General features: G+C 29.0%; 5 protein-coding genes across 5 annotated transcripts; 2 read left to right on the plus strand and 3 right to left on the minus strand.

Annotated features, from left to right (window-relative positions):
• Positions 1–4: 4 nt before the first annotated feature.
• On the minus strand, positions 5–975 carry LOC126778326 (dynein light chain roadblock-type 2). The gene has a single exon (XM_050501834.1). It carries the CDS (start codon positions 370–372, stop codon positions 79–81), a length of 294 nt encoding a protein of 97 aa, XP_050357791.1. The 5' UTR covers positions 373–975; the 3' UTR covers positions 5–78.
• Positions 976–1,681: 706 nt separating this feature from the next.
• On the minus strand, positions 1,682–2,966 carry LOC126778221 (gastrula zinc finger protein XlCGF17.1-like). Its single transcript, XM_050501699.1, has one exon. It carries the CDS (start codon positions 2,865–2,867, stop codon positions 1,752–1,754), a length of 1,116 nt encoding a protein of 371 aa, XP_050357656.1. The 5' UTR covers positions 2,868–2,966; the 3' UTR covers positions 1,682–1,751.
• A 411-nt stretch (positions 2,967–3,377) lies between these two features.
• Positions 3,378–4,872, plus strand: LOC126778304 (28S ribosomal protein S10, mitochondrial). Its single transcript, XM_050501805.1, has 3 exons — positions 3,378–3,632; positions 3,709–3,953; positions 4,573–4,872. Exons 1-3 carry the CDS (start codon positions 3,618–3,620, stop codon positions 4,820–4,822), a joined length of 510 nt encoding a protein of 169 aa, XP_050357762.1. The 5' UTR covers positions 3,378–3,617; the 3' UTR covers positions 4,823–4,872.
• Positions 4,873–4,928: 56 nt separating this feature from the next.
• Positions 4,929–5,963, minus strand: LOC126778333 (transmembrane protein 216-like). Its single transcript, XM_050501842.1, has 2 exons — positions 5,647–5,963; positions 4,929–5,479 (listed from the first exon to the last, which is right to left on the minus strand). Exons 1-2 carry the CDS (start codon positions 5,879–5,881, stop codon positions 5,286–5,288), a joined length of 429 nt encoding a protein of 142 aa, XP_050357799.1. The 5' UTR covers positions 5,882–5,963; the 3' UTR covers positions 4,929–5,285.
• Positions 5,964–7,306: 1,343 nt separating this feature from the next.
• LOC126778237 (luciferin sulfotransferase) lies at positions 7,307–10,861 on the plus strand. The gene is made up of 5 exons (XM_050501723.1): positions 7,307–7,681; positions 8,266–8,342; positions 8,894–9,088; positions 10,143–10,296; positions 10,426–10,861. Exons 1-5 carry the CDS (start codon positions 7,474–7,476, stop codon positions 10,785–10,787), a joined length of 996 nt encoding a protein of 331 aa, XP_050357680.1. The 5' UTR covers positions 7,307–7,473; the 3' UTR covers positions 10,788–10,861.
• The last annotated feature ends 3,098 nt before the right edge of the window (positions 10,862–13,959 follow it).

Genomic DNA, 13,959 nt, shown 5'->3' on the forward strand with positions numbered 1-13,959 from the left:
TAAATTAAGAAACAATACAATCAAATTATGGATAATAAATAATTTAATTACAAAATCGCATATTCTTATATAACTTTGTCAATCAGCTGGGCTTTGTACTACTATTAAAATAAAATCTTTATCTGGTGCGACCATAACTTCAGTTTTCATGCTTCTAATACGGAGAAAAGTTAAATCGTTTGACGGATCAAGATCTCTTACTACAGCCTTCGCTTTATCTACTAAGGCACTCATTAAACCCGCATATTGAACGGACACATGATTATCTAACGTCGTTTTGATAGGTATTCCTTCTCCATTAACAACAATAACTCCTACAACACCTCGATGCAGGGATAGTTTGCGAACAGTCTCTTCTGCTTCATTCGCCATTGTCAATTTTTTAATGAATTACCAAATTAAATATTTAGATAAATTCAAATGCGTCTTTAGTGACAACTTAGAAAGACAATATTTTGACATAAATGACATTAATTTAAGTTTGGAATTGTAATTAATCAGGTCGTCAGCGATAATTTGTAAGTAATCTGTCAACTTTTGTACTAAGCTTTTCATCATCTATTTAACGAATGATAGGTACTTAAAAACTAAAGAGAATATTTTATGTTATTGTTTATATGACTTGGTCAAAGTCGAATTGACCTCATGACGTATATGTAATTTATGTCTTTCCGAGAGCTGGACACCCAGCCGAGATGGCCCAGTGGTAAGAACGCGTGAATCTTAGCCGATGATCGTGGGTTCAAACCCGGGCAAACACTACAAAATTTTCATGTGCTTGATTTGTTATTATAATTCATCTCATGCTTGACGGTGATGGAAAACACCGTGAGGAAACCTGCATGTGTCGAATTTCACTGATACAAATTGGAACCCTTGTGCATTCCTTTACCATTTTCATTGTAAACTTGTAAATTAAACTTACTATTCTTTGATATATGAAAATAGCAAAAACTACAGGAGAATAAGTAACCTGGTGTTTAACTGTTAAGCTGTTTATATGCAGACGGCGCGCACCTTCTTTTATTGGTTTATTTTTATGTAAGTATATTCTATGCATTCTCACATAACACCTAACACATCTTAACAAACCATAATAGGCATCTTTAATGTGTGGTGGCTATTTTTTTAATATATTATAAAAATTGTATTTTTCACTTAATTTCTGTTATGAACAAAAGCTTTAACCAAGCATAGCTTAAGTGTTTGCCACATACTTTAAACAACTTGACGAAAAGTAAGTCTCACTATCTTTTTTATTTATTATTTAACTGGATTTAAGACTTGTTTTCACCAATATATTATTGGTAATATAATAAATTGATTGAAAAATGCAGTATAGCAATATCTTCAACCAGTTGGATTGATAAGTTGAAAATGCAACCCAACTGGACGTGGAAGAGGGAAAAATATGAGCTTTGGTACGCCATTGTCAGCCTATATTCCGCTATAGACTACATATTACTACATTCATGTCGGCAAAGATATTATAATGCTCTATGTTTGGCTTAATGGGGATATAGCACTTCATAACTTATGAAGTAAGTGTAAAATATTGCCAAATATGTAAAGTAAATAAAAACATATTGATAGATATTGTTACATTACGAATTACATTTAATTCGTAATTGTAATAACTTTTTATTTTAAATATTATAATTATCATCCTAGATGCTTTATCAATAATGAATATAAATCCTCGGCTAGTATAGTTCTACGTTTACTATATAAAATATAACTTATTAATTAAATCATTCAGGCAAGTCTTTTTTAGACTCATACTGCAAATATAGAGGCATACGTCCACTTCTAAATTTCTCCCTTTTATGAACTTTAAGCTGATGTTTCATCATCTGTTTCCTATACCCAAATGCTTTCCCACATATATTGCACACATGGTCTTTTATGCCAGTATGATCTACTTTGAAATGCAAATCCAAATCTCTTTTGGTATAAAACCCTCTTCCGCATGATTCACATTTGAAATCATGGTCCCCTTTATGAGTGAGCAAGTGTTTGTTAAGATTACTTTTGTTAACAAAACGAGCTGGACACTGACTGCATTGGTACGGCTTCTCTCCAGTGTGGGAGCGCATGTGCATTTTCAAGGACTCTTTAAACCTCCCCCTATAAGGACACAATGAACATTCAAACGGAAGATTATAGAAATGAGTCATTCGATGTCTTGTAAACTGACCTTGAACAATAAATTTCTTTCCACATATATCACACATGTATGGTGTATCTACCTTATGTAGAGCCATATGCCTTCTAAAATATAATGTAGCATAGGAATTCTTGCAAATCGGACATGTTTGTCGCATGTTTTCATGTTCATCCGATAGCCTATGTCCACTGTATTCTTCAAAAGTATTAAAATTTAAGTCACATTTTCTGCAATAGTATTCACTTGATTGATTTTTAGCCCCATTTTCCTCGAAGCAGCTAAAATCGTCGTTTCTCATTAAATTGTCGTCGTTGTCATTTTCATGTGGCTGACGTAGAATCTTGTCCGACTGTTGTGCTGTTTTTCTAAGTAATAATGCATTTTGCAGGAGTACATTGCAGGCTTGGCAGATAAATTTAGGATAATTATCGTCAGCAGAGACTTCAATTTCTCCAAACGTGCAAAGGTCTTTTGAAATATCTTCTGCTATCTCGTTACCATAAATAGGAATGTCTCCTTCTTTTAAGCAAACTCTACAAGTAGTTTGCATATCATCAACATAGTTAATTTCCTTTTTAATAAATGGTACCTTTGTTTCTGAAGAACTATTACTAATTTCTAACTTTTCATTATTTCTCGTTCTTTTTTTGCCATGTAATTTGTAATGTAATATTTTTAGCAACATGAGATGTCCTACCATTTTGATTGCTTAAATATGCCTATATAAATATATATAGAAAAAAGTTATTTTCAATTCAATTTTTGCAATTATTTTCATAACAATTTTTTTGACGTTTTGACACTTTACAGTTGACAGCGACAGACTGAGACGAGACGACAGACAATATACATAGTAAATCTCTTTACACCGTAACAACAAAATTTGTAATTTTAATGAAAGTGTTAAGACAAGTAAATAATAACACTAAATTACATATTAAATTTACAATTAAATTAATCAATGTGAGATGTATATTTCTGATTTAAATTAAATAAATAATTATAGGATAATTAGTTATGTTCTAGAAAGTTATCTAGATATACCTATACGGTTGGCTTGGCTGACGATATTAATAGCTCCTTATAATTTTTAGTACACATTGTTTTATTTTAATCGTATATCGATATTAAAGTCGCATATTAAATTTTATTATTCATTGTTTTAAATGTATGGGTGTAATAAATTCATCACGTAACAATTTAAAGTTACCACGTATCTCTTAAGCTATAACAATTTCAACCTAATCTTGAATATATGAGGTCCCAAAAGGGCCAGTGCCTAGCAGTAATTCTGTCAACTGTCACTTTCGGACATTAGACATTTAGAATTATAAAAATGGTACCTATTTACAAAGAAATATAGGTTACTTTTAAGAAAAACCAAACAAAAATATTACCAGCGAAGCATTTGTGAAACATTTAAGGACTTTGTATATTCATAAAATATACAATGAACGCTATAAGAGTAAGACGCTTCAAACTTGAATTTTACGATATATAAATTAAAAAGGTTATTTTAACGACTTTGTTTATTTTTTCAGGGTTTATGGCGATCTACACCACTAGTACGAAATGTAATGCTTAATAAAACTGCCTTGACCAGGTCTTTTGCTTCAGCGACTATAACTCCTGTGACACCCATAGATGTACCACCTGCGGTCGAATTAGATAAACTATACAAGAGAGTAGAATTGGAGATGCGGGGTATTGACCCTGCTGTACTTTTAAGTTATTCCTGGTTTTGTATTGCTGCTGCATCGCATTTAGGCATTGAAGTTACTAAAAGGTAGTTTGTCTTACCCTAATTTTTATTAAATATTTCACATTATATTTTAGGTATTAATAAATATGGTTTGTTTCATAGTTCCATTTTGGGTCAGTTAAAAAATGAATACTAAGAATAATACGTACTAAGACTTGGTAATTTGATAGGCAACTAATTGCTTTTAAAATTTTGCAAGAATAAAGGTCTCTATTTTAGGTCTTAATGGTTGTTCAAATCACATCTCCAAAAAAAGATTTTGGTTTACATTAATATAAAAAAATTTTGTTAAGACAGTAAGTAGTATTGTAATATTCTTATCTGATTTATATATAAAAAGTACCAAATATGATATAAATAGTTACCACTATAAGCTATTGTTACATTATTTTTAAGATGCATCATCACTTAAATTCTAATAAATTTTAGTCATGGCCAATCTCAAAGGCCGTCTTTCTTCAAGGTTATATTATATTGCTCAAGAATATGCACACTCGATTCCCTTGCTATCGTAGTTTGATGGGATTACAATCTGACCAGAGATTGGATTATGAATTATGAAGCATGATAATGTAACACTGTAGTATAACACTGTCAATGCCTTATCATATTCTTTGTTTGTATTAATTATTGCTTTTTTTAGCTGGGCCTTGAGGAAAGCAGAAAAGGAAAGACACACATTATTGAGATGTGTTCATATCTACAAAAAGCACAGGGTGCAATATGAAATAAGGACATACTTCAGATTTATTCATTTACAAAGACTCACTGGTTCAACATGTGACACATTTTTGGAATACATCGAACGTAACCTTCCAGAAGGTTGTGCTCTTAAAGTCACAAAAGTGGAATGCCAAAAAATGCCTGATCATATAACACCACCTCAAGAATAATTAGTGTATAAGTTGTGTAGTTTAAGAATATAGAATGCAATTATGAACAATATTTTATTTCCCCTAATAACTGTACATTACAAATAAGTTTATCGAGTATATATTTTATTATTTAACAGGACGATAAATATATGGCCATTCACTTAAATTATTAAAGCTTCTAAGTACAAAAGCGGATTAATTACAATTGCATATAATTAACAAGCAAACATTAATTTAACAGTCATTTTAATTAAACATTTTGTTTCTTATAACATTATTGAATAAATTCCACACTATAAAAGCAGTTTATAATCTATTTTTAAACATCTATCTATAAAAATATCTTTATAAATGTCTGTGTAAAGTACTCTCCTCTGAATAAGAATGTAAATGTTTTAGATTGTATATAAATAGCATTACAATCTGGTAAACAATTTGGCAATCAGTATTTCTTTGGCAAGGAGGTACTTTTAAACCTGTTCTATTCATACTGTTGGTTTTTACACACCGTAAAAATGAATAAAATGGCAAAAGTAAGTTCCAGGGCATGGAACATTAACATCACAGCGCACCATATGTATTCTAGTCTTAGTATATATGTTTGGTAAATGAGGAAATAACACACACCAACTGCACAAGGTATTGTCAATAACACAGAAAAAAACACAGGAACTTCTGAAAATGAAAAATGGAAATCAGTAATTTTGCTTAACATCTTTATTATTATCTAAAGTCTTTCATTACTGAAAACCGAGAAATAATAATGCCTATTCTGTTAAATTAATTTTTTTGTAAGTATATTAAATAAGTGGTCATTCCTACGGCTTTTATTTTCGACTTACTTTTACTGGCTAAATTTCCACGTCTTCCTAGAAAAATACGTATTACTTCAACTAGACAAAGCAAACAAAATATTCCTGCTTCAGTCCATAGGGCATTTTCTGGATATGACACATTTATCGCCTTTAATATTCCCATAGCGATTTCACATACGAAAAACATTCCCAAATAGAAAGAATTTAGGTAAAGCAATATTTCATAAGCCAGACTCGAGTTTACGTTAGTCATTTTAGACATTGTTTACTGATTAAAACGAACTAATTCTATTTGTTTACGGTTAAATTTTAACACTTGTGTTTGACGTTTTCGTTATAGGACAGCGGAAGTAAATTTATAGAAATATAGGGGAGGATCGATGGCGCGAAGCCGCGAACAGCAATTATAGTCAACTGACCTTCTGAGCTAGTGCGCATGTATTGATTTTCAAATTCAAAATTTATTTCATTTAAACAATTATGCTACCTTCAAAAATTATATACATGATTTAATTAACTTCATGTTATATTCAAAACCACATTTTATGTAATTTCGAAAGTTTAAGAATAGTATTATAAATAAAGATTTGCGGTTGTAGTGTGACAGACTTCTTTAGTACGCGGAAACATTGAGGAAATATTTAACTGTACTTTCTATTATTATAACAATCTTTAGTAAATATTGTATATATTTTATTTATAGTTTACCAACCTTACCTAATTAATAACAAAATAATACCCGTCAGTTTAATAAGTTAAAAAGGCTAATAGTAACTTTTTGTTACAATATAATAACGTCTCATCATACAATCAGTGTAATTCAATTATTATAATTATATTTATTCTTTTTTATTGCTGGGCTCATTCAACATTCAACTCAACAACATTTCGTTAGTAGTCACGAAAATAACGATTTAAAAGTAATAACTAAGTAATTACAAATATCTTAATTGAATAAAGTACTTCGATTGTTGATATGATTTACAATTTTTAATTTGGATATGATCAATAATAATTATTTTTGTTATGACTCGGCAAATTAGCCATTCGTTTTGTAATTGTTTGGTCTTTCTTGTTTAATAACATCAGGCAAAAATATAATTTGTTGAGTGATAATACTTTCTTAAAATTGTTGTAGAAGTTATTATATATAATTCATTTTTAATTGATATAAAAAAAGTAATAATATGTCAGTTTTATTAAGACTTTTTTAATGCATAATATTTAATTACATCAAGTTTTAATAAAGCATCAGCAGTACTTTACGGATATACAAATAGGTTGTGTAACCGTTTCGTTGGACTATACAACGCATAGGTTTAGCTTGAAATACTTGCTGGACAGGAAGTGCCCGCGGAAGCGATAGGCAAATATACAGGGTCTTATAATTTACCGCATTATTTATATGAATTTATGAATATTTTACATTGTTTTTAATCTGTACAATTATGAAAAGCTAATGGTGTATTTGCTAAACGTCCTTAATTTCTGTGACCACTGCTTTAAATATGTGTATATTTTTTCTTCCTTCGAATGAATAGTTTAGAATAAGTATATTTATAAGTTATTATTTTAGAGTAATATAATACGTTTTTATAAATAAAATAGTATAGGTTTATTGATAAATTGATAATGTTATATTGTTTATAAGTGCGTGCAATGTTTATAACTCCTAGAAAATACGAAAGTGAACACTCCTGTCTAGTGAGAGTTGAGGAAAATACACGATGCAATACACTGCACGCGATCATTGCACTTTCCTAACTGGCAGGAATCAGACGTATTTTCCTCTTCATGAAAAATAATACAAATGTTTTTTTAGTTTAAACAATTGTCGCAATTCAAACATTGAAAATGAGGACTATACCCAAATTAACTTTTTCGAAGCTCGATGATGAGACGGGGAATAAGTTAGACCAGATGTTCGAAAAGCAGGATTGTATGGTGGAGATAAACCCTGGACGGGTTATACTGCCAGCGGATTACATGACTATAGGTCAGGATATACTGGACATGGAGGTGTTAGAAAGCGATGTTTGGATGCTCTCTTATCCAAGAACTGGTGAGCATGTTTATTATTCTGTTAATTTTATCTTATATAGTCAATTTATATTAAAATATTTTTGAATTATTTTTCGCCATTATTTTTCATAATGACATCAACAGACTTTTCTGCATTCAATAATCATGAATGTTGCGTGAAAGTTATTAGGAAGGTTATAAGGAAGTTTATTTAATTTAGTTTGCTTTTAATTATAAGAAAAAAAGTACCTAAAAAGCTATCCGTTACCTAATAAAATATATAAATTAAAAAAAAGCGATCGAACGATGAATAATAAATATAATTAGTGTAGATACGCGCCAGAAAAAGGGGAAAAGGGGGAAAAATATATATACTTAATAGTTCTCATGATTTTATTTTTATTTTATGTCATGTATGTTTTTTTTTTTGTTTTAACAATGCTACAATTTTGTGATTAACTAAAGTAATCGCTCATTTAGCCTTAGGTTGTTATTGACTTCTCTTTCTTACGTAGGTATAGTAAATTATGGTTAAATTATTAAGATGCATCAGAATAAATATTTGTTGTTGTTGTTGATGCAATGTGACACTATAAAATGTTACCAAGTAATTATTATTTTAAGGGTCGACATGGGCTCAGGAAATGGTTTGGTTGATCGGTCACGATTTAGATTACGAAGGCGCGAAATCTCTTCAGCAGGTTCGTAGTAATTACTTTTTTATTGTTGTTATGTTCATGACATATTTAATTTAAAATGCTACATAATATAAATTACTATTTTTCATCTTACGTTTTTAATAAAAAAAGTAAATTTAAAATAGTGTCTTGTAATATTTTGGCTGTATATAATTGTTATTAATTATATATTTTTTTGCAATATATGTACACCTTTACACCTAAAGTATTATAATTATTAAGTAATTTTCTGTAAAAGAATTTTAATTTTTTAATTCAATTATCAGTTGCTATCCTTAACACAGGTTATTATATAATTATTTGTTATTCAAATAACTCATTAAGGATAGTGAGCTCCAGTCATCTAGTAAAATAAAAGCAAAACCAACATTTTTCTTTAATGTTACTTATAATATGATATCTTAGTACACAAGCTTACCAGTTTGTAATCCATGTAGCAACTTATGTTTATGTAATATAAATAATAAAAAAAGTGTTAAAACCCGTATACTCTCAATGAAATGTTTAGTTTTTATATTGCGCTTTATAATAATAATATAGTTTTTATTTCCTAGATACGTTGCCCTCTAGTAGAACTGTCGTGTATTATGGTGGATGGCCACGCGGAATGGCACGACGAATCCGTGAGAGGTACATCGGTAGACCTCGTGAAGTATCGTTTGCCACATCCTCGCTACATTCGCAGTCATCTGCCTTGGGACCTATTGCCCCTCGATATATTGAATGAGGATGGCTCCGTTAAACCGAAGGTACGACATTTTTTTCACGTCACTTATATTTTTTAGTCGTACTGCCTAGTAACCTCGGGCTCAATTCTACTAATCCATAACGATACGCTTTCGATTCAATTTCAATCAAACTTTGACTATTCTATATTTATTCAGATCGGAATCGAACCGATCCGATATGATGTTAACATATACTTGTTATAAAACTAAATTTAACTTTAATTACTGTAAGAATACCCCAGTAAAACAATCCTTCACATTTACTTTTAATATTTTATTCTCTTCCACGCGTATCTTGTTATATAATTAATTACTAATTAATATTTTACAATTCTATTACAATTTTTATTGGAATTCCTGCAATCACCCTAACCAACCATCGAACCATCGAACCATCGAACGAGTCAATCTTTCCGTGTTTTGTTTCTTTTTTATATATCGCGTAGTTTTTTTTCGCTCAATAATTTCCAACCGGTGTTAATTTAGTTAAATATATTATCATTATTTTCTAAAAATCTCAAAATAATTATTAAAAATCAGTAAAACCTTACATTACAATAGTCGAAAATTAAATTAAAGAATAGGAAAACTGATAAACGACAATTTGTTAGTAGAATTGGCATCCCGATTATTATTGTTTATATATTATATTTATTATTATATACAACACGAGCATTATACTATTATGTATATATGGTAGCCGTTATATATAATTTCTATAGTTGGTAGCCCATTGACGGGATGTGACACTTAAAATAGTCCGCTTGCTTTACTTTAAAATATATATATACTAGTATATATATATATATTTATATATTTACTAGTAATATTTATATATATATTAGTTATAAATAATTAAATAAATTGGTCCGGTTTTTTTTTTGGTTATTGTATGCCCGCATGTTAGTATTTTTACTATTACGAACTAAGGCAGAATTTCAGAATGTATTTCATATTAAATGAAGCAGAGCTATTTTATTTATTTATTTCTGTGGGTAAATTTACAATATACATATTTTACAAGTTACCAAAATGATATGTTTACAAATAACAATTTTAAAGATTATTTTTCCAGGTTATTTATACTTCCCGTAATCCAAAGGACATGGTTGTCTCATATTACCATTACTGCACTCTCGTTCACGGATTAAAGGGGACTTTCGAGGAATTTTGCGATCTCTTTATGAGGGACAGAGCTCCATTTGGGCCCGTGTGGAATCATATACTTGGTATGGTTTTACAGCTCATTTTACTAATAGTTTTATAAAATTTTACTATAATATTTTTAAATAACAGATCGGTAATATTTACAAAATATATTTTTAATATAAGGCATGTGAACAATTTTTTTTTCATAGGGTTTTGGAAAAGACGCAATGATCCGAATATTCTCTTTATCAAGTTTGAAGAAATGAAGCGCGATTTACCGAACGTCGTCAGAAGGACCGCTAAATTCTTAAACAAAACAATGTCTGATGAGGATGTCTACAAATTGTGTGACCATCTGTCCTTCCAGAACATGAAAACAAACCGTGCGGTAAACTTGGAAGCGATTCTAGAAAAATCCTTCGGGAAAAATTATCTAGAACAAACTTCGTTGAGATTTATAAGAAAGGGTGAAATTGGCGATTGGAAAAACTATATGTCAGACGATCTGTCGAGACGATTTGATGATTGGGCCGAGCAAAATCTCAAGGGCAGCGAATTGAGTTTCGAATGAGCTTGAAAAAGCTATGTAATCAATTTATTTCATATTAAAATATAAACGTATTTTTAAAACAACACTAGTGTATTATTATAGAGTTCATTTAGAAATGGAACAGTTACATTGTTAAATAATTAATTGTTATTAAGTAATACATTCTTTAAAATTTTGTTGTTTTAATTTTTTTTTATAACTACTTTTGTATTTTATTAAATATATAATTAAAATTAATATTTATGTACAGACATTTTTATAAAATACAAAATTAAAATAAAAAACAGGAAAAACACGCCGTCTAAAAGATGTTGTTTTTTAATATTTATTAAAAATAATATCAAAATTGAACTTTATTCATTAAAATTTTAATAAATATAACTTGATTTATTTTTAATATAGTTTCTCGTTTTTTAGGTTAAATAAAAATAAAAATTAATATTTTAACTTTTTTTATTTTCACAAAAGTGAGAACATCTGAGTGTGAAACATATATTTCACTACATAGGCCAAGTTGTATAAGAGTGAGCTTAAAATAAAGATTTATTTAACAGTTTGACTTAACAATAACTCTATATATTCTTTACTTGAGTCTAGCTTACACTTGTGAAATATGTTTAAAAAAACTGTATTTTTTTTTATTCCAAAAATATGTTGATATTTTTTAAACCTGACATAAAATTTCGAAACTATTTATTCGTCGTCTATTATTTATATATATATATATATTCATTTTGAAAAAATAGAATACGCAAAAAAGGTGCACAAAAAACTATATGACTAATATTGTTCTAAAAAAGTTTCGAGACGACAATGAAAAAAATAATTTGCGCCTTAAATAATGAGTCATTTGAATTTCTTACAATAAAATATATGATAACTATATAACAACATAAGCCGAGATGACCTAGTGGTTAGAACGCGTGAATCTTAACCGATGATCGTGGGTTGAAACCCGGGCAAGCACCACTGAATTTTCATGTGCTTAATTTGTGTTTATAATTCATCTCGTGCTTGACGGTGAAGGAAAACATCGTGAAGAAACCTGCATGTGTCTAATTTCATTGAAATTCTGCGACATGTGTATTCCACCAACCCGCATTGGAGCAGCGTGGTGGAATAAGCTCCAAACCTTCTCAAAAAGGAGAGGAGGCCTTAGCCCAGCAGAGGGACATTAACAGGCTGTTACTGTTACTGTTATATAACAACAGTTAATACATAAACATCTTCACAAGTATAAGTTCTACCTGTTATTATGTGCAGAATGCATTCGTATATCTTTAAACATTTAACTACGTATAAAATGGACTGCGACTTATTTAATTATAAGAAGGATCATAAAAATTTAATTCGCCTCAAATGATCTTAATTTTTTTTTTGAATTACATAATTAATTATCCTCGTTTTACAATTATATAATAAATAAATCTAAATTAATAAATACAGTTATACTTTTCATATAACAATATATAATATATTCGCAAACAAATAACAATTTTATATAGAAACTATATCCTTATTTAATTAATATAAAAAATATTTAAAATATCAGATACAACATTCGAAATTTGCACTAATATAATACATAAGTAGGTATGTTTAGGTATTTGGATGAACTCACACATACAAGTACACGTGTTCGTGCCAACGTGATTTAATTTTTATTACATTTCTTAATAAGAATGTAACAAGTAAAATAATATATAAAACAAATCTCTTATGTTAAGGAGAAACAATATAGATATATCAGATACAGAAATACTTTTGGAATTTTCACGTTTGCCCATGGTCTCTTTCAGTGACAAGCACGGGGTGAAATAAAAAAGTTTGGGCCAAAATTCAGGCGAAATTGTTCGGATTTTAACATATAAACATTGAGATCTACGTGTTCTATCTTCTGGGATATCTTTGTTTAAAATTATCATCCATGACTATCTGACTATATGACTACCCAGACAATCGTCACTAAGGATTTTTTTTAAATAAGTATTTTCCTCTTGGTGTTAGGAATATGTCAAATCATTAAAAAGTACTGAATTGTCTATGGTTTCATCCTGATATCTTTGATTTGATTTGATTAGATAAATGGTAAACCATAAAGCTAGGTGTGAGTATATGTCGAATAACTTGGTGTAGCAAGTGTATTATTTTTATTATGTGCCTGTAGTCCTATTTATTTAACTATCCATAATTTACTTGTCACCAAGTTATTACAAGCAAACATCTTTGCGCAAATTATATAAAGCTTTTGCGATCTTAAGCGATGAAATGTGAACAACATGTTTCATTTTCTTTTATATTGTCACAAGTGGACACATATTTATTTTTAATTACCCTTGTCCCGCTAAATATAAAAAAAGTTTGGAGGGCTTTGAAATAACATTCAATACACGGCGCAATCCATTCTACACGTGCATGTATTATTAACAATAAATAAAATTAAGTACAACATGTAATCTCAAAACGACTAGATTCTTAATTGACTCACAACATTTATTGATGCGGTGATTGACTGAATTAACATCTATAAAGTATACAACATTTTAATTATCTATTTTTACATTTAATAAATTTATTTAAATAGAATTATAAATCGCTTGTCTGTGCATCACGAAAAGATAACTGAAGAAAACATTTTTTTTTAATTTATCATTAGTAGTGTTATTTTTAAATTATATCTAATGACAGCCCGAAAGCAGGAAGTCAGTAAATTAAAATTTATTATTTTTTAAATTATAACTGGTTAACTATTCTTTTTTTTTGTCACTATAATATGTATAAGAAAAGTATATTATTTCATTGTTAAATACGAATTTGGCTATTTTATGTGTTTTATAAATTTTCAAAATTTTCATCGCTGTTCGAAATAAATCGCTAAAATATGCAAAGATTATTTACAAAGGAGAGAGAAAAAGAGCTTTATATTTTCCATAGCATCATAGAAAAAAAATTTAATGTCAGAGTTTGGAAATAAATAAAAGAACTTACAATGTTATAGATCGTGGTTTGAAAAATTTAATTTTAGGTTAAAACAATATTGCAAAAGCAATAAAGATGATATAAAACTAAAAAATACAATCTGATGTAGAAATTAAATTACAATAAAAAAATGTTGCTATAAAAGAACTGACTTCATATACTTAATACGAGTTCTACTAAAAAGTAAAAAAAAAAATAATATTTTCTTCAACAT

The sequence above is a fragment of the Nymphalis io genome, chromosome 25 (assembly GCF_905147045.1).
Source record: "Nymphalis io chromosome 25, ilAglIoxx1.1, whole genome shotgun sequence".
Lineage (NCBI taxonomy): Eukaryota > Metazoa > Arthropoda > Insecta > Lepidoptera > Nymphalidae > Nymphalis > Nymphalis io.

Excerpts from the sequence above, each read along its gene's own strand:
- LOC126778326 (XM_050501834.1), bottom strand. The coding sequence starts at position 372 with ATGGCGAATGAAGCAGAAGAGACTGTTCGCAAACTATCCCTGCATCGA.
- LOC126778221 (XM_050501699.1), bottom strand. The coding sequence starts at position 2,867 with ATGGTAGGACATCTCATGTTGCTAAAAATATTACATTACAAATTACAT.
- LOC126778304 (XM_050501805.1), top strand. Across the intron at positions 3,954-4,572 it reads GGCATTGAAGTTACTAAAAG|CTGGGCCTTGAGGAAAGCAG; the intron begins GTAGTTTGTCTT and ends TGCTTTTTTTAG.
- LOC126778333 (XM_050501842.1), bottom strand. The coding sequence starts at position 5,881 with ATGTCTAAAATGACTAACGTAAACTCGAGTCTGGCTTATGAAATATTG. Across the intron at positions 5,480-5,646 it reads TGGAAATTTAGCCAGTAAAA|AAGTTCCTGTGTTTTTTTCT; the intron begins GTAAGTCGAAAA and ends TTTCATTTTCAG.
- LOC126778237 (XM_050501723.1), top strand. The coding sequence starts at position 7,474 with ATGAGGACTATACCCAAATTAACTTTTTCGAAGCTCGATGATGAGACG. Across the intron at positions 8,343-8,893 it reads GCGCGAAATCTCTTCAGCAG|ATACGTTGCCCTCTAGTAGA; the intron begins GTTCGTAGTAAT and ends TTTATTTCCTAG. Across the intron at positions 10,297-10,425 it reads CGTGTGGAATCATATACTTG|GGTTTTGGAAAAGACGCAAT; the intron begins GTATGGTTTTAC and ends TTTTTTTCATAG.